The following is an 18,953-nucleotide window of genomic DNA, read 5'->3' as shown; positions in this document are numbered from 1 at the left end:
TCAGATGAGCCAGTTTCATTGTGATTGCTCTGCTGCTAAATTGGAAATCATGAGTCACTCTTCCAATGCTTTCTTTTTGAGACTTTATTTGAACAGAACACCTTTTGAAATGAAAAGTCAAAGTCAGGAGAAAACATGGGGATGTAGGAAAGCAAAAGAAATACAACGTTTCATTAAGTTTACAATGCAAATCTGACACAACAATTAAAAAGATGGATAGCATGATTCATGACATTTTCAAAACTAGGTAATACTATTTCAAGTTATTTAATATAAAGATATATGCAGGGAGTCAACATACTTAAAAACAAGACTAGAAATGAAGCTTCATTATATAAAAAAAGCCCTTGAGAGTGTTTCACGTTGACTTTTTTAGCTGTACTTTTCATTTTGTGAATGGATAGCAGTTGTAGAATGCCGTGCTTTATAAATAGCTTCTCATGTCTCGTTTCAACTCATATTCAGAGGAGGATAAATGGGTCTGCCCCCCCTGGGTAGGAGGAGATGAAGAGCACAGAGGAAAGAGGAAGGATAAAGGTTTTCTTAATCTTCATCGGAACGTGTAGCTCTCGTCATCGTACTCCAACTCATCCTCGTTGTCCTCTCCCAGCTGTCCGTACCGGAACTTTCTGTACACAGTGCCATCCTGACCCATGTAAACAATGTCCTCGTCCTCGTCATCGTCGTCATCCTCCTTAGCCCCTGAGCGACGCTCGCTGATGTCAACCAGCTGAGACTCTTGGAAGCGGCCTCCGGAGGAGGAGGAGCTGGCGCCACGGTTGCTGTGAGACGTAGAGGAGGAAGAGCTGTAGCCGCCATGTCTGCTGCCTCCGTAACCCCCGCCGGAGCCCAGCTTCTCGTAGCCGCGGGGAGTGATGTCCGGGGGTGCTCTCTTGGAGCGGGAGTGTCTGATGAGGAACACTACGGCTACTAGTCCAAGCACCAACAGGATGCAGGCGATGATGAAAAGGGCCAGGTTACCTCGAGCCTCCTCTTCCTCCTCGTTTCTGAAGGCCAGGTTGGTGCTGAGGACACACTCGCCTGGAAATCCCACACGGACAGGAAATGGAAAGATAAATTGAATGTAGTCATATTTGATCTTTTCATCCTGTTTTCTGGGAGGATACATAAACATGACCCTGTAACTTTTCAAAAACATGAATTAGTCCCAACAACTTTCAGAGTTTTAGTTTCAGTTATTCACTTAATTCTTTCTGAACTTTGTTTTCTAAAGTCCAGATCAGAGAAGAAAGGAGCTGATAAAATACAAACATGCCAAACAGAGTCACCTTCACTCATTACAATGCACTCTCAGTAATAAGCTTAACAAGCATCAGAAAGTAATTTCCAGCCTTTGTTTTATCCCCCTGGGTTTCGCCTCCCAGGCTAAGGCTCTTATTATCTTAATGCAGGTTATTGGTGCTGTTTTTTAGTTCAGAGGAATATTTTGTTTAAAAAATTATCTAAACTATCTAAACTACTAAATTCTTCTCAAAAGACCAAAATCCCGAGCCAATAACTGATAAGAACGCCGTTCACTTTACTAAAGATGCGCTCACACATTATGAATCCTACAGTGTCAGATCTCTTAAGAACGCTCAACTTGCTTTAAAGCATCTGAGAGTTAATCTCTAAAATATTAAACATTCACAACTTAATAAGCAACAGTTAAAATATGAAATGTAGGAAATTATTTAACAAGTGTTCAAACGTCATCTGCTTCATCGGGACTGTGTGGGTCAGCTCTGATTAACAGTTGCCTTCAATTCACCAACTGTAAACTTTTTATTACACTCATTTCAAACCAGTGAGAAGAGTGCAGAGAAAACTACAGATATCGATATTAAGGAGAGAAAAAAAAAACCATACCGATATATTGGCCGATATCTTTCTTAGCTCTTTCTATGGAGATAAATATAGTTATACACATTTATCGTGTTGATCCCTCCAATGCAGTTATCAAAAACTTGTGGAAAACATGTATAATGAAGACAAGATGGTCACTCAACTGGAAAGTAACTACGCATGTGCGTGCATCACCACTTGACACACTGTTGTATCAATATAGTGACCTCTGCTGGTGAAAGAGAATTGCTAGTGTAATGCGCTGAAACTCAAATGAAATGCTATTTGACTGGTGAATAAATCCTGTAAAATCGGCTCGTATCTGAGATAAAGTTAACCGATATTGATAGTCACTGGATATGCTGCTATCGGCCTATATTATCGACAGGCCGATTAATCGGTCGGGCTCTAGAGAAAACACTTCAGACAAGAATCTTAGTATAAAATGACTAAACCATCAACACAGAAATGTCAAAGTGACTGATCTTTTTGTTTGTTTGTTTTGTGCCATCGGAGACATCTTTAAAAATGACTTCTTTTATAGACTCTTTTGAACTCTTCACTTTATTTTATATAATTATTTTGCTTTCAGTTCTTCTATTTCTTTTTCAAAAAACTTTTATATCCTTTCTCTCTTATTTATTTGGTTCATTTTATATCTTCTTATTTATTTTGTGTCTTTTTATTGCTTCTATTTCTTCTTGCTTCACTTCCTGTCTTAGTTTGCTTATTAATGCTTAACCCCCTTTTTTTCCTCTGTTTTCTCTCTGCTTCACTTTTTGTTTTGACATATTTTGTTCTTCTGGTCTACATTTATATTAACTGTACCTCGTATTGCCTTGCTGTGTCTGGCCATGTTTGGGTTCTTTTGCTTCCTACTGAGTTTTGTGATTTTTCTGTAGACTGTAAATATTAATGGTCAAAGCCTGAGTGACTTCACGTTACTGCACACTACTGCAGGGGGCTGTGGAGTCCCATCAATGGCGGCCGGTCGCCATGCTGAAAATGCTGTCCTACCCTAACTTTCAGTCAACCCAACGACCACCTAAGAGCTGGGCCTGAAGGCTGGTTTTAAGCTTCTTAACAAATCATTACATGTCACTTGTCATCCCAGCCAGTCCCTCTATGCAACCACAGATCAATATCCAGCTTGGAACAACCAAACTCATGCCCACAAAGTCTGCCCTGAACCTGGGTGTCATGATTGATGATCAGCTAACTTTTAAGGTTCAAGTAGCCTCGATTGCCCGGTCATGTCGATTTGCCCTGAACAACATCAGGAAGATCAGACCTTACCTGTCAGAACACGCTACACAGCTCCTGGTACAGGCTCTTGTGATGTCACGCATTGACTATTGCAACTCTCTACTGGCAGGTCTTCCTACATGCACTATCAAACCTCTGCACATGATACAAAATGCAGCAGCACGACTCGTCTTCTACCTTCCTAAAAGAGCTGCAGAGTCCCTTTGCACCTTTAAGAAAAAGTTAAAGACCCAGCTCTTTCATGAATACCTACTAACTTAATGATGATGGTTTCAATATCATTGATGATGATGATGATGGTTGTGATGATTGTTTTTGTTTGATAACGATGACTTATAAGATGGTTTCTATACTGATTAGAGCTCTCAAGAACTGCCCTCAATGTTGTGCTTTGCCTCTGGTCACTTCCTGTCAGCACCTGTGTGTCCAATCAGACTCAAACCTGATCGTTTGCTCTTACTCACATTGTTCCCTTTTTTCTAGATCCTTGCTTGTGTTGTACTTACTCTCTGATGTACGTCGCTTTGGATAAAAGCGTCTGCTAAGTGAATTGTAGAATTGTAGAATTACATCATGCATGCCTGCCTGTCAATCAGGTCAACTACACACCTCAAAAAGATCAAAAAGAAAGAGCTATTAAAAAATGTACCCCCCCGTGCATTTACCCCCAATAAGCTAATCACACCAATTAGTTTTCTTTAACCAGGCTGTAAACATGTTAATCTCTGCTGTAAAAACTGGCTTTTCATAATGGGTGTGTGTGGGACTTCCAGTGCTTCCGCAGCCAGCCTCAAGCGGACCCTCGACAAACTCCAGGATTTTGCCCTTCCATATCGGCTTCAATTTTCAACACCGGAGGTTGCTGCTTGAATTCTTTCAAGTCAAATAACTTTATAAAACTCATGTTTTTAAAGGGGCTTTACAAATAGATATTTTTCTTCTAATTATTCTAATTATTATTATTTTCAACTTCAACAAAGTAACTTAAATATTTATCATAAACTATAAACCATGTCATGTGAAGTCTACATTTTCCTCTGATTCTCTCTATAAGCAGCACCGACCCACAGCCTACCTCGAGTCTCAGTGCAGTTACAACAGTCCTGCTGCTGCGTCGAGGCCTCCTCCTCCTCCTCTTCCTCATGGCGGCAACACAGCAGACAGCGCCCTCCAGCTTCTAAGATGGCCTGAGGAGGACACATGGTGCAGTTGGCTGAACCAGGACCCCGACACTCCAGACAGGAGACGTCACACTCTTCACACGCGTGGCCTGAACCCTGACGAGGGGTAGGAGAGAGGACATCACAGCCAGACACACAGCTACAGCAGGAATTCTACATCAAAGCTTCAAAGAAAACTTTCATTACCAAAAGGGCTGAATATAACTAATGCACTGCCTTTCAGCTTAACCAATTAATATGCATCTACCTGCCAGACACTTTCAGTCAGTAGCCTCACAGCATGAGCCAGGAGATTTATTTTGAATCATGACACAGTCATAATTTTCACTCTGCTGTTTGAAATTTCTCGCGGTGCAGTAATAAGTCAGCCTGAATTGCATTATTTGACACCCGGGGCCAAAACATTAGTTAATGATTATTTTTGGTGGAGCAAGGACAGGCTTAGGTTTTTTTTTTTTTCTTTAATGAAAAGTTAATATTTGTGAAATTAAAACTTAATTTAAATATTGCATGGTTACCTTTATAACAGGATACTGGCCTACATCGCACATGGACTCACACATGCCGTCAGACAGCAGAAATCCAGGGGAGCATGAGACGCAGGATCGAGAATCTTTTCCTGCAGATACAAGACAACTCAAAGGGTAAGTCTGGAAATCACCTGCTCTGTATATTAATGTTCATACATTCCAAAAAATTGTTGTTCCAGGTCATAAATGCACCATGCTGTCCAACCTTCAGGAGGTTTGTAAATGATTCCCCTCTAGAATTAATTATCCATCAAAAAGTATCCCACATCCATCAGGCGTCAGGAAAAGTGTTTTCTGTGTTGTCAAAGTGGGATATTGATTGTGTTTAAATGTTCCGACACTATACTGAACATTGGCACTTGGATGTATTTGATAACTCCAGCAGCTGAACAAATTAACTGGAACTTAATCCAGGACTGAAAATGGTCCCAAACAAATACAAATTTCTGCCTTGGTAATGTGTTTACATCTACATTTCCAAGTTCTTTAAGTTCTTAGCGACGTAAAATAAATAAAAGGAATGTTCTTCGTCATGAGTTCTTGATTTCACATCAAATAATTTATTGACACTAGCAAGATTAAGAAATATTGACAGACTTGTTATGAAACTTTGGATTAAATAAAAGTTAAAGTGTTCACATTATTCATTCATGAATGGTAAAATAAAAGCTCCTTTGTTGGGTCTGCAGTATTCCGCATGAACCTGTACTGTTCAGTCTATAAGATTAATGCAGCCGATACACAGCAGAGTCCGAGCAGTTCAGCGCTTTCACATCTGCAGTCCGTTGAGACAACAGAAGCATCAATATCTCATCACCTACAACGGTGTGTGTGTTGGTGTGTGTGTGTGTGTGTGTATTCCCACAATATTAAATTAGTGCTGAGTGGACGCTCCTACCTGAACACGCTCTGCAGCTGGTGTGGCAGTGCGCGCAGGTCCTGTGCACGGCGTCGTGGTAGTATCCCAGAGGGCACGAGGGGAGGCAGCGGCCTTCTTTCCGCAAGTAGATGAGACCCAGAGCGCAGCTCAGGCAGCTGTCCTCCCCGCCTCCGATACACTCACCACAGCTCGGGTCACACTTCTCACATATCCCCGAGTCCGTGTTTCCATAGTGACTGGTGGGAAAGTTATGATGGATACGATTGAATTAAAGAAGATGAGAGCTTTGTTTGTCGTCAAAGGAAATTCTTCTCCGCTGCCACTCAGTCACAAGCAGCTGTAATCATCTCAAACTACAATGACACGGGGAAAACAGCCACAACAAAACACTTGAAGGCTCTACTGAGGGAGGACATGACATAGACTCTGGATATTAAAGTCAAAGTGATATTTTCTTCTTTTTTTTTATAGTAATACTCGATGCAGGCCTAAAAAAAACAAGCATATTAAGGGTTGCAGGTCCAACAATTAAAATTCTTTGTGTCCCTTTTTGAATATTTAACTGCACATCAATTTAACAGGACATTAATTTAACTCTCACAATCACTGCTTCCCCTAATAAAATCTAGTCTAATTAGCATTTTACAGGCTGCATGCGTGGCTATTTAAATCTCAGGCTAAATTAGCTTGATCTCCAAATTGCACCCCTGTCCAGTTAACTAAAGGAAAGCAATGGTTTGGTGTCCACCCTGACATTATGGGACTGAGCCCATCTTTTATTAATGACAACACTGTGTGACCACATTGAATGTGATAGATGAGCAGCACAGCTGGGCAGTGAGCAGGTTAAACTACCTGTGCTGGCAGGTCTCCACACACTCTTTGCCCTCTCTGAATAGGTGGCTTTTACAGGCGAGGCACTCGTTGCTGTTTTCCCCAACACACGTCTGACAGGAAGCGTGACAAGGTTCACATTTCTGGCCCAGCTTGTCCTCATAGTAGCCGGTGGGGCACGCATCCACACAGGTGCCATCTGTAGCGACAAACACACATGGAGATCACACAACCACACAAACAAACAAACAAGTCACAGATGCTTGGAGAGTTTGGAGATTATCACGAGGCCTTCAAACCCGACTCACTGAGCAGGAGATGTCTCTGGGTGCAGCTCAGGCAGTGAGTTTTGCCCGGACCTGAGCACCTGTGGCAATATTTGTGACACGGATGGCAGTCCCCGTGCTGGTCTGCGTACTCGTGAGTTGAGCATTTGTTGGCTAATGGCACACAATGGCTGTGGCCCTCGAGCCTGTGGTCGTCTCTGCAGCTGGTGCAGGAGACGGAGTGGGGACCGGAGCAGGTGAGGCAGGATGCATCACATCCTGGAAGCAGAAAAAGTTCACTGAATCATATTAAGGATATAATCACACTTGGAGTGAAACGCATAATCGGAGGAACAAAATCTATCAGTCTTGACTTTTTATTTGTCTGATAATCGCACCCAAATCTCTGGAACACACTTTCTGTAAATGCCAGGAAGCCAGCTCGCTTAAAAACAATAATTTAAGCATTCACTCTACTTTAACTTTGAACTTAACGTTCCATGCATTTATTTGATTGTTTAAAATAAACCCTCATGTTTTTATCTGATTTTACACAACAATGGATTTCTTATTTTTACATTTGACAGAAATCTGGTATTACTTTCTAACTTGTAATTGTGGCACTCGTTCCTTGATTTCGTGTTCATTGGGTCTTTCATCATGTGCATTTAGGATTCGTACTGTAATGCACTCTGAGTATCACTTTGTGTATGTAAGCCGCTTTACAAGAACACCCTTTTCCAGATGTTGTGTAGTTTTTAATCAAACTTGTTTGGCCTTTTTCACTTTATAAAACTGTGAAGATGAAGCTGAGAAAGAGGAGGAAATGAAATTATGCAAAAGAAGGGGGTTAGAATGGAAACCAGCCCTTCAGCCGGGACTCAGACTCTGTACATGGTGTGCATGCATGTATGTGAATAATTCATTCATTTTTATGTAGTCAGACAATTAACTTATTTGTTTCCTCCTATTATGTCCTTTTCATGTTTGTACAAACAACTTCTTTCTATCCTGTGTTGAGTTCAGATGAAAATAAACAAAATCCCCCCTCTGTCCATTTTGCAGTACACCACTGTACTTCCTTTCAGATATCTTACTGCTGGCAGCTCCTGTATGTAGCAATAAAAGTGGGCATCGCCTACAATGTTTTCCTGGGAGAAACACGGCATCCTTTGTGATTTTTGAATCACAAAAAAAAAAAAAATGGAGCAGTGTGTTTTTCCTCTAGGGAACCGTCTTTGGCATCGCTGCTCTGTTTTTCAAGGTTTGACAGCTGCCTGTTAACCGTCTGAAAAGCGTTGCTATTTTAGTCAGAGCCAAAGTCAGGAAACACACTCAGGCAGAGGAGAGGAATATAATTGAGGAAAAGCATTGAGGGCGTTCTACAGGACAAAAGTGTTGCATAAGAGAGGAGAAAACAAAGTTTGTGGAGAAGTGGAGCATCTTTTACTTTGTCTTACCCGAAAAGCAAGACTTCTGAAAGTACAATAAAAAGTAAATCATATAATATTCATTATTCAAATGGGGTTTGAGTTACTTTTGATCAGAAAAACTGCATTTTTCTGCTCTTATTAAGCCCGCACTAGCAGAGCTGGGCACACCTCCTTTAATCCTTGAATTGTTATTTATCAGCGTTAATTTCAGATGCTTTTATTGTGAAATGCTGCTTGACCTACTGTACATGAAGGAACGTCTGGAGCGCTCTTGGAGTGATTATTTGTAGATTTTCAGTAAAGACACGTGTGTATTTTGACTTTAAGCCGTCATGACCTCTTAAGAACTCAAATCTAATGACATTAGAAAAAGCTGATGTTTTTCTTCTTCTGAATAATACCGGTTAACGCTAATGTAAACTTCAGTTTACTGATTAACTGCTATCAAAGTTATCAGCTTTGCTAACGGATTAACATGAACAAAGATACATTTTTAATAACTGTTCCCACCTCTGTATAACAGATAAGATTTAAAACAGGCAGACAAGCTGTTGCGGATGTTTCCTGTGTTACCTCTACATTCTGCTGTTACAGTGTCTCGATAGGTGTGGGCGGGGCAAGAGGGCAGACACGCCCCGTTGTACAGAGTCACCTCCGGGTCCACACAGTCATCACAGTCGTTGCTGTTGGGGCCGTCACACAAAGCGCAGTCGGGATGGCAACGCAAACACTCCCCTCGCTCTTTGTCCTCGAAGAACCTCTCGGGACAGTCGAGGACACACAGGCCCTCGTGGAGGAAGTGATACTCCTCGCAGCCTGAAGAAAGAACAGCCTTTAGCACATAAACCAATAAGGACATATGGTGGCCCTGAGGTAAAAAATAAATAAAACAGCACAGCAGAATAAACAAAATCAACAAAACAGTTTTGAAAAGTGTTTCTGTTTGTTGGGGTAGGAATGATTTTGTGTTTATTTTAAGAAGAGTTTTTGGATTTTGTGAATTTTGCTGTTTAATGGGAAAATAAGCTTTTCATCAAAATATTGTGTTTTTAGAGTCAGAGTCAGAATCAGCTTTTATTGGCCAGCTATGTGTATACACACAATGACTCTGAGTCTGGTTAGCTTTGCTCTCTCTCTATTCACAGCACTAAATATTAATTATTTAACTCATATACACAAGTCTTCATTAGACAACAGTGCAGTGGTGAGGGGTGCAGAAGATACTGGATCATTTTCTGCAATGTTGTTCAAGGTCACCATAGACCTCAGTGGAACTACAGGAACCACTTCAAGGACGTGTAAACGAGAAGTTCTCCTCCTGACAGGACATACATGGAACAGAACTGAGACAGCTGAGACAACTGATGTGTTTTCACATAAGTGCACTCTCTTGTGCACAGGAGTTGGAACATTTCTGACATCATCATCTTTTTCATGTTGGGGAAAAAAAGACCTCAATGAGTCCAAAGCATGCAAACTTACAGTATTACAAATTAAACACACGTATGTGCAGTATGTTACTTTGCAGATATTTGGAACTCGGCAAGTCTGGGCAAGTCAAAATCGACTAAAATGTGTTCATGGGCAGTTTGTCAATAAAGGAATTTCATGACAATTCAACAAATAATGTTTATGATACACAACAATAACCAAAATTTTAGCAAGTGAATTTGCTGTTATTCAAGTAAAAAATATTTAATTACACTTTCAGAAAAAAACATCTTATTTAAGATATGAAACACAAAAAAAAAAAAGCCTGCTGATCAAAATGTAATTGTATGTCTCTTGAAATAAGATGAAAATCTAATTTCAACGAATGTTGATATTTCAGTGTGTATGGCTTCATTTCTTTCAAACAGGGCTTTGAGCCTCCTACTCTCACTCTCTCTCCCATGTCAGCACTAATCCAGGTATCAGCTGGTGGTTGTATGTGTCAATAATCAGTAGCTTAACGTCGGTAATGTTATCATACTGTCTGCTGTACCTGTGCACTGTCCGAGCGGGTTGCACTCCTCACAGGCGGAGGGGCAGTGATGACACTCCCCGTCCCGGATGGTGTGCGCTGGAGGACACTCATCCACACACTGGTGCTTGTGGAGGAGGAGGGGTTCTTCACAGCCGAGGCAGTGGGTGGCGTTCTTCTCACAGGACGCACAGCCTGCCGCACAGCTATGACAAACTTGACCCGCAGGGTAACCCCTGAGGGACACACACGCACAGACACAAGACAGCGCACTGCAGTTAATATGCATGCGTACTTAATCCTTGCCCTCTTGCCTTAAGGTCTAGTCTAATTGCCTTAATTGAAAATGTCATCTATTTTACACGACTTGTGATGTAATTAGACTCTTAACAAAAAACAATTTTCATTATAATTTATATTTAGTTTGACTAGATGTTTATTTTTTTACTTTGTGATAAAATCACATATGCTCTCACGGTTTTGGGAAGTGCTGCGGGGGTAAACAAGCGGCCTGGCATTTTGCTCTACTCTCTGCTTCGGTCTACAGAGGACAGCCGACAATTTATCCAGACAATCATGTCGTACTTAAGTATTGTTACAAAAAAGCTGCTTGATAGTTGATAGTGAAAAAAAAAAAAATAATAATGCACTCATGGCCAAAAACGTTACAATGGTCATCTCGGGGCTAATGGAGCTTCAAGGATTGGAGCTTCAAGGATATTTTGTCAATCTCAAGGGATGCCACAATTTAATGCCACATAAACATCAGGTAGGACACTTAAAATGACGGCCAGCAGATACATCTCAAATCTATTTATTTCGGGATAGCCAGAGTTCATACCAAATCACCTGACTGGATGATCAAAAGATGTGATTTTAACATTTTATGCCAGCAGGGTTAAATTCTCACCGTAAAAAAATTCTCAGATTTAAAAATAAGATAAAAAACAAACCAAAGCGTCAGGATTGACCTCTGACCTGACACACTGCTGGACACACTGTCCATCCTGCAGAAATAGCTGAGCTTTCCGTGTGCTCTGACAGCGGCTGCAGTGTTGAGAGTCCACACACAGCACACAGCCTTCAGGGCATGCCTCACACACACCGCTCAGCCGCCTGGCAAAGAACCCCCCTGGGCACTTTGACACACATGTTTGCTGTGTGGTCAGAAACTGCCCTGGAGGAGTAAGAAAGAGTAAACATTAACACCGCAAAAGGGCTGGATATGCTTGAGCGTAACCTAGAACATTTGAAACTGATGTTGCAGGTCTAACAGCAGACAAACATCTTAATCTTTCTGCGATCTTAATACCTTTTGAACATCTTGTACACTGGTTCTTCTCCTGTCCAGAGCAGGACTCACAGGTTGGGTGACAGTCCTCACACTCTCCATCTTATGGAGGTTAAACACCACAGTGAAAATAATAAGGGAGACATGCTTCTTATAGCAGAAAAACAATTGAAAAGTGCCTTGCCCTAATCCAGGACTTAGTAGGAATCAACATACTGGCTGACAGATGACAATATTCCATGTCGGATACAAGTACACCTTACTATTATAGTATAAAAGGTAGGAATAAAAGGTTGACTATTTTTTCGCTATCTCTAATAGTCTAATGAATATAAGTGGTTTGAAAAATGAAAAACATGCTTTACAAATAATTTATCGCTTACATATATTTTAAAATGACAAGTTGTTATTTGTGATGTGAAAATAATTAGTTTGAGTGCAGATATTTGAGTCATGCTAGCTGTTTCCCTCCTCTTTTTGCTAGACTAAGCTAATCGCCTCTTGGACGTAGCTTCATATTTAGCATGCAGACATGATTTAAATCTATCCTCTGACTCTCAGTAGAAAAGCAAAATAAGTGTTGCCGAAAAATGTCAGAAGCCTAAGTGTCAGACAGCTACAGCAAGCAGACAACAAGCTAAGCTACAGATAAACTCTAGAAAGTGGAGAAAACCTCTAGGTTAAGACATTTTCCCACGTCTACCGAGAAAACCACCAAATTTGTGAAATTTTATTTGTAAAAAATAAAATTTTATTTGTAAAAAATAAAATTAGCTTATAACTATACATAAGAGTTGCTGGTAGGATGGCTGCTCCCAACTGAAACATGTTCTTGCTAAGCTAAGCTAATTAGCTGTTTGCTAGAACAGGCAAATGTCATGAAAATACTCATCTCAACAAGAAAGGGTATTTTCTCTTTAAACTTCTTCCAGAACAGCATTTGAAAATAAGAGAACACCTAAGATTAGTACTTGAGCCAACCCTTTACAATCTAACTGAACAGCAAATTGCACAGAGGCTTAAATCTAAGGTTTTTCTAGTTTCTTTTATTCAAAGTTTAAGAATAACTTCTGTATCTTCATTTCCAACCTTTGTGTTAACCTTTGTACTTTTCTCTGGCTTATTTTAGTTCCTATAATTAAGATGTCTTGCCTCACTCTAATTACCATATGTTGTCTCAAGGTCTGTCCAACTAATTCTTAGGGGGAACTAAATGTTCAGCATATACAATCAATTATTTCAAAGTCTGTATCTGGCTGACGTTCAGTAGTTCTGTCTGTTTTGAGTACTTAAGTTGGTACAGGGTTCAGGGACAGTGGCACACAGACCAATTACCCTGCAAGATTTCTTTTCCACCCCTGTGAAAGTGCCCAAATCCCTGATTCATTATGGGCCGACAGATGGATTAGTGGAATATTTAAGAATTAGCCTCACCGCTCCGAAAGGTCTTACTGGGACAGACCTCGCGTTCGGACACACACTCTCTGTTTTCCAGAGTCTTCCCCTCCTCACAAGACAGACAGTCGCCGTCCTCCGGGCTGCTGCATGTCACACAGTCTGAGTGACACTCCTCACAGTCATTGGTGTCTTCGTCGCCGTAGAAACCATCAGGACACACTGAAACACACCTCCCCTCTGGGAAGAAACAGAAGGTTTCCTCGTTATCTAATGATAATCTATGTTTTATGGAAACCACTTAGCAATACCTTTTTCTTTATTTAGAGGGGAACTCCAGTGACTCGACACATTAAATTATAACAGAATATGTGAAACGGTTAGATAATACTGTTTCTGACATCAGAATAAGCTGTATGAAGAAAATAATTGAAGAAGACTGCACTTTATGTCTATTTGAGGCCAACAGCTTGAGGCTACACCACCGTCTGCTAGTAAAGCAAACACTCTGACCCATGTGTCTGCAGTCAAGTTGCATTGTGGGTCACATGTAGGCACCAGGCAACACTGAAAAACATGTTAAGATCACCCTTTTTCTGCTCTTTCAATTCTGATCAACTCAACTACATTTCATAGAGAAATCTTGTACTTTTTTTTTCTACTTCTCTGACAGCTGTAGTCAAGATTATTTGACTGCCCATGGAGCCCAGACATCCACATGCCCCTAAAAACATCATCATGATTTAACTTCAACAACCTCACACTTTTGTTTGGCTACAGTAACTGAGGCACTTATAGTTACACCTGCATTTAAAAAGAGCTGCTCTGCCTTATAATCTGGTTTTCATAGCTTTATAAGACACATTTATAAATCATCAAAAAATGGAACTAACTTGGTGGGGACTCTTTTGGGAAGCACATTTTGTCACTGATCACTCTGGAAGGCTAATATTTGTAACACAATGTGTACGGTTGGATTGTGTTATACTTTTACTGACATCACATGAACGAGTATGCACAGAAATCAAAATGAGCTTCATCTGCTGAAGCATTGAAATGCAAGTCACACAATAAACATCAGTTCTAATAAAATATAGTTTCGATATTAACACAGTATGCAGTGAGCCTTTTATACTTTTGGATCAATGTTGATGATTACTCTGCAGTCATGCCAAGTTTTTCGAGCCATATTTTGATACTACACACTTATTACGCTACGTTTTGGAGGGATCATTTCTACTTAAATCAAACAAATTTCACTGGAAGCTGTAGATTTATTTTGACTCAAGACTTTCATAATAAAACATTTTAAATACATGATGCATGTTTTACATTTCACCATCCAAATGCATATATGCAGTTATTATTAGCTCCACCTAAACAACTACAACAATAAACTGTCATACTTTTTTCTCACCTTCAGTGCAGTTTACCTTACGTGTATATTATGACATTTTCAATAAATGACTACACATTGGGAATGGAGTAGTTTTAAACAGCAGTATTAATCCTTTAACTCAAAAACAGTATTTGAAAACTTATTCCAGCACTGTGCAAACTCTCCCTAACTTCTTGCCTTGACCAGGTGGGGCAGTTTTACCTGATAAGAAAAGGTCGGTCTCACACCAGTAGCACTCGTGTTCATCACAGCTCACACAGTTCTCGTCACATGGAACACAGATCATCTCCTCTTCCACGCTGTACGTCTTGGCCGGGCAGTTTCTGTAGCAGCCATCCTGAAAGCTGATAACAAAGGCTGCAGTCTATACCTACCCTTTTTTTTTTTTTTCCCTCTCATGCACATAAATCCACTCTCACAGCAAAAAAAAAAGGGCCCTTTTTCTTTCTGGCATAGCACTGAACTGAAAGGAAACAAGGTGTGATCACACATGGCGACAGCGCTGCACACAGCCTTACTTGTAAAAGCCCTCAGTGCAGGACAAGCAATGCCTGGGGTTATCTGTTGGAAGCAGACAAAAAGCTCAGCTCTCCCTTTTTACACAGGGACTACCAGGAACAACTGTTGGAACTGGTTGGAAACACACTGGGTGGATGGCTCTGGCTTCTGTGAGAAGCTTTCATGTTGGCTACCCAGCTTTGACTTACACAGGACACACTTCTTGCAGCCCTCCTCACAGGCCATGCAGTCGTCATAATCTGGATCCTCCACCTCCCCTTTAAAAAAAAAAGAAAAAAAGAAAAGAGACAAAGAAAAGAAGATGAAAAACAAGGTGAGAGAGAGCAGTGGACAGTTGTAAGAATGCTCTTCAGGGTCATCCTTTCTTATCAGAAATTAGAAGAATAAAAGCTCATAAATAACGCTGTGACCTTGTTTACCTTCTCCACACTCCAGCTTGGCGCACACTCCATCAGAGACGTAGAAGGAGGAGTTACACTTGAGGCAGCGGTCTGGGCTCGTGCAGAGGCGACAGTGGTCTGAGCACGGCTCACAGCTCTTCTCCTGCGTGTGGTAGAAGGCCTCCGGACAGGCGTCTACACAAAGGCCTTTATACAGGTAACGCTCCAATCTAAACTTATCTGGAGGAAAGAGCAGCGAATCACGGTGTGAGGAAGTGTGACATTGAACTTCAGCTGAACCTTTGCTTTAACAGCTCCCTAGCGTTGGATGTCGTAGTTTTTCCTGGCCTGTTTAATCTGGGTTTTATGTTCTAGGTCTAAAGGGCACAAGGTAAAGCACACAATATGAAGCTTTTCAGTTTGCTAGAAAAATACTAAACAATTTGGAAAATCTTCTTTTTTAAATTAGTTTCATTTTTCAAATATTCTGTTTGAGTTAAATTGCATCAACTGATCGTTTGTAAAGGGAAAAGATTACACTCTGCATTTCTCTGACCTTCACTCAGCATAGTAGATAATATTGGCACCTTTCTATGACCTACAAAAACAAACTACATCATCAGCTAGCTACAATTTCCAGTATTTATATTTTGTTATTTTGAATGCCTGAATCTTCAGCCAAAGGGTAGGTGTATCAGATAACAAACAACCTTTGTTTTACATTATCCACAAGTAAGATGCTAGATGAGGGGTTAATTTGAGTGTTAAAAAAAAGTAGGATGAGACTTTTAAAAAAAATAGAAAAAGAATAGAAAAAGAAACAATACTGACAACACATGTATAGGTCGACATTAGTACAGACATCTGTTTGTTAACCAGTTCATCATATCCACTTCATAGTCAGTCATATGTTTGTGTTGTGTTTTCATGTGGTTAAAGAACCTTCAATAAAGTTTCTGAAGTTTCTGTAGATTTTTACTCAGGGCCTGATTCATTGGCTTTTGCGACCGTTAAACCTGTGCATACAAATTCAAAAAGACACCGTCTAACTTTGAAAACACAGACAGGGGGGGTTAAACGCACGAATTGCGATGGTGTTTTTGATGTAAACACTTTTTTGTTGCTTAGTCATACAGAAAGGAGAAAGTTTTTCCCTAAATGGCGTCATTAAAAATGAGCCATTATGTCGGCTAAAAGCCACACAGAGTTAGAGTAGAGTGGAGCAAAAAAAAAGGTTTGCTGAGACCAGGTGGCAACTGCGCTGCAGTATTCATAAAAGATGTCACACACAAACATTCTGCGTCTGCATGACTTAAAGTCTGAAAGTATCACTTTGACATTACTGTTATTGAAATGAAGAGAAGTTAAATCAGTCTCCGCCTGTCAGCAGCTCGCCACAAGGATGAAAGTTGTTTTTTTCCTGAGTTGCCTTCACATGCTCTGTTTAGAAAGGAAGCTTTGTTTATCACGGTGAAACTTATTTTACGATTCTGAGGTCTGGCATCAAAAGTTTCCCCTCCCCTCCTGGCTCACCATCCTTATGTGGACAAAGCAGCTCCGTCAGTGTGAGAGCTCATCTTTGTGCAGAGGTGCAGGCGGCTTTTCCCCAATTTCAAACGCTAAACAACAGCAAACTCTACCTTTGTGTTTGCACCTGAATACCATAAGTGCTATATGCTTTGTGACTTGGCCCTTGAGACAGCGTAGATAGTGGGAGCTAATTGGAGCTATAAGCGGCTGCAATCCACTCTTAATGAATCGGGCCCTTAGTGTTGGTTGCACCTGTTAAAATGAAAAACTGCTCATTTGAACCACCACTAGGGGTAGCTGGTGTTGGAAATATTAAATCCTGTGAAGTGTGAAGAAGGTTGCTTTATCTTGTTTCCTAAAGTAGCAAAAGATGAACACGTCATTCAGACAGCCAGACAGCCAGACAGCCAGACAGACAGACAGACAGACAGACAGACAGACAGACAGACAGACAGATTGTTAAGTCCTCACCGGTGTCACAGCTGGTACAGTTGGCTGGCCCCGCCTCCACACAGGTGGCACAGGTGTGGTCACACAGGTGACATTGGCCACCTGACAAGTATTTGCCCTTTTCACATTCCAGCAGGCAGCGGCCTTCATCTAAAGCCCTGCAGCCGACAACAACATCACAAACAACCCTTTTTTTTTTTTTCAGCTGCAGCTCCACAAAATCAACAGATATGAATTATTTCTATGCTAATGAGCCGAACTCGTTTACGTCCCAGCGTGGAACATATGGCAGAGTTAAACAGATGACGCTGAGCATGTTGACACAGGGAGGAGGAGGAGGAGGAGGGAGAGGGCTGTGGCTGGCTGGTTAAGCTGGCAGGCCATATGGGAATTCTATTTAGATGCATATACATCTATATACAGAGAGAGAGAGAGAGAGAGAGAGAGAGAGAGAAGGTATGTATGCATGCAGGTATATATTTGTATATATCAGAATGGGGGGGGGGATTGGCCAGGTGCTCTAGCGGTTAGGTCGAGCCTGTATACGGAGCGGCCTGGGCTTGAATCCGACCCGGCTTCCTCGCTGAACACTTCACCCTGAACTTACTGTATATGTTAATTAATTTGAGACCTTCAACATGTTAAAAGCAAAGAATACCCCGGCTTTAAGGACACACAGAGTTCACTTTCATTTACATCCAACACTTCCACATCCTACCTAACTTTAAACCACATGCAAGTTTTTTTTTAAACTCGGAGATGTTTTTTTAGACTTTGATGTATTTATTTCCCCCCTCGGACCTTGTATCTAAAAGGTCAACACCATCTCACCGTGAAGCAGCACAGCTGATGCAGTCTTCCCTCCGTGGCCCTGTGCACTTTAGACACGTTGCATCACACGCATGGCACTCCCCGTCAGCGTCTTGGTACTCTCCTGATAGACACGCAGCAAGAACACGATGCTGACTGAGAAATAAATAACCGTCTAAGGCGTAGAGGTGGGTTTAACGATGACTCAGAATGTAGATAACACACATCAATTTCCAAATATACACATAAAACAGCCCTTATGCTTTCATTAGACACCAGCAGATGTTACGCATCAGCTCGGTTCAGCAAAATAATTGTATTTTGTAAGTCAAAGGATCAAAGGAGAAAGAACTACATGTGTTAAAAATGAATTCTATTTATTTGGCAGAAGTGAGCCAACATGTAATGGAGGAAGAGGATGGTTGACTGACCGTCTGTGCACTCAGTGTTAACAACACACACTCCCTCCTGCAGGCTGTGACCGCTGGAACAGCTGCTGCAGTTCCCCCGGCTCGGCCCCTCACAGGTGAGACAGCTGGCGTCACACCTGAGGAGGAGGGCACGCAGACTGAGTGCACACACTCATGCATGCTGACCACAAATAACACATACACACAGGGAAAACTACTACAAACACAAGCATGAAGAGGAGCACAAACACACACACGTACAGAAGGCAAACAGCAGAATGAGTCCTGCTATCAGCAGATAAACAAACCACCCACACCTGAACACACACCAGTGAGCTCACCTCCTACATGTCCTGTGCCCATCAGCTATCGCTGGGTTCTGCTCGGTGGCAAAGAAACCAGCGCTGCAGGAGGACACACACCTCCACTCCTCCATCAGGTAGCCCTCTGCACAACGGTCGCACGCTTTTACACCAGCGCCTGAAAGGAGTATGGTTTTATGAGAACAAAAGACATAAAAAGTCCTGCTTCATGTCATGTTTTTCAACTGACACTTGAAGTTTTCATGAAT

At 41.3% G+C, this 18,953-nt stretch overlaps 1 protein-coding gene across 1 annotated transcript in view; it reads right to left on the bottom strand.

Moving 5' to 3' along the window:
* Positions 1-69: 69 nt before the first annotated feature.
* Positions 70-18,953, bottom strand: part of pcsk5a (proprotein convertase subtilisin/kexin type 5a) — a 31,699-nt gene continuing 12,815 nt past the window's right edge. Inside the window, exons 18-36 of the mRNA XM_029280701.2 lie at positions 18,724-18,862; positions 18,404-18,519; positions 17,994-18,096; positions 17,184-17,320; positions 15,222-15,422; positions 14,991-15,059; positions 14,802-14,844; positions 14,485-14,627; positions 12,924-13,124; positions 11,511-11,591; positions 11,177-11,375; positions 10,220-10,434; positions 8,809-9,051; positions 6,845-7,081; positions 6,558-6,735; positions 5,721-5,938; positions 4,811-4,911; positions 4,187-4,388; positions 70-1,041 (exon numbers count right to left, since the gene is read on the bottom strand). Coding sequence (XP_029136534.2) covers positions 551-1,041; positions 4,187-4,388; positions 4,811-4,911; positions 5,721-5,938; positions 6,558-6,735; positions 6,845-7,081; positions 8,809-9,051; positions 10,220-10,434; positions 11,177-11,375; positions 11,511-11,591; positions 12,924-13,124; positions 14,485-14,627; positions 14,802-14,844; positions 14,991-15,059; positions 15,222-15,422; positions 17,184-17,320; positions 17,994-18,096; positions 18,404-18,519; positions 18,724-18,862 — 3,317 coding nt within the window. The 3' untranslated portion in view covers positions 70-550. The remainder of the gene's footprint in view (positions 1,042-4,186; positions 4,389-4,810; positions 4,912-5,720; positions 5,939-6,557; positions 6,736-6,844; positions 7,082-8,808; positions 9,052-10,219; positions 10,435-11,176; positions 11,376-11,510; positions 11,592-12,923; positions 13,125-14,484; positions 14,628-14,801; positions 14,845-14,990; positions 15,060-15,221; positions 15,423-17,183; positions 17,321-17,993; positions 18,097-18,403; positions 18,520-18,723; positions 18,863-18,953) is intronic.

Source organism: Labrus bergylta, chromosome 17 (genome assembly GCF_963930695.1).
Source record: "Labrus bergylta chromosome 17, fLabBer1.1, whole genome shotgun sequence".
Lineage (NCBI taxonomy): Eukaryota > Metazoa > Chordata > Actinopteri > Labriformes > Labridae > Labrus > Labrus bergylta.
Note: the sequence above shows the minus strand (reverse complement) of the source record. Positions and strands in the feature narration are given on the sequence as shown.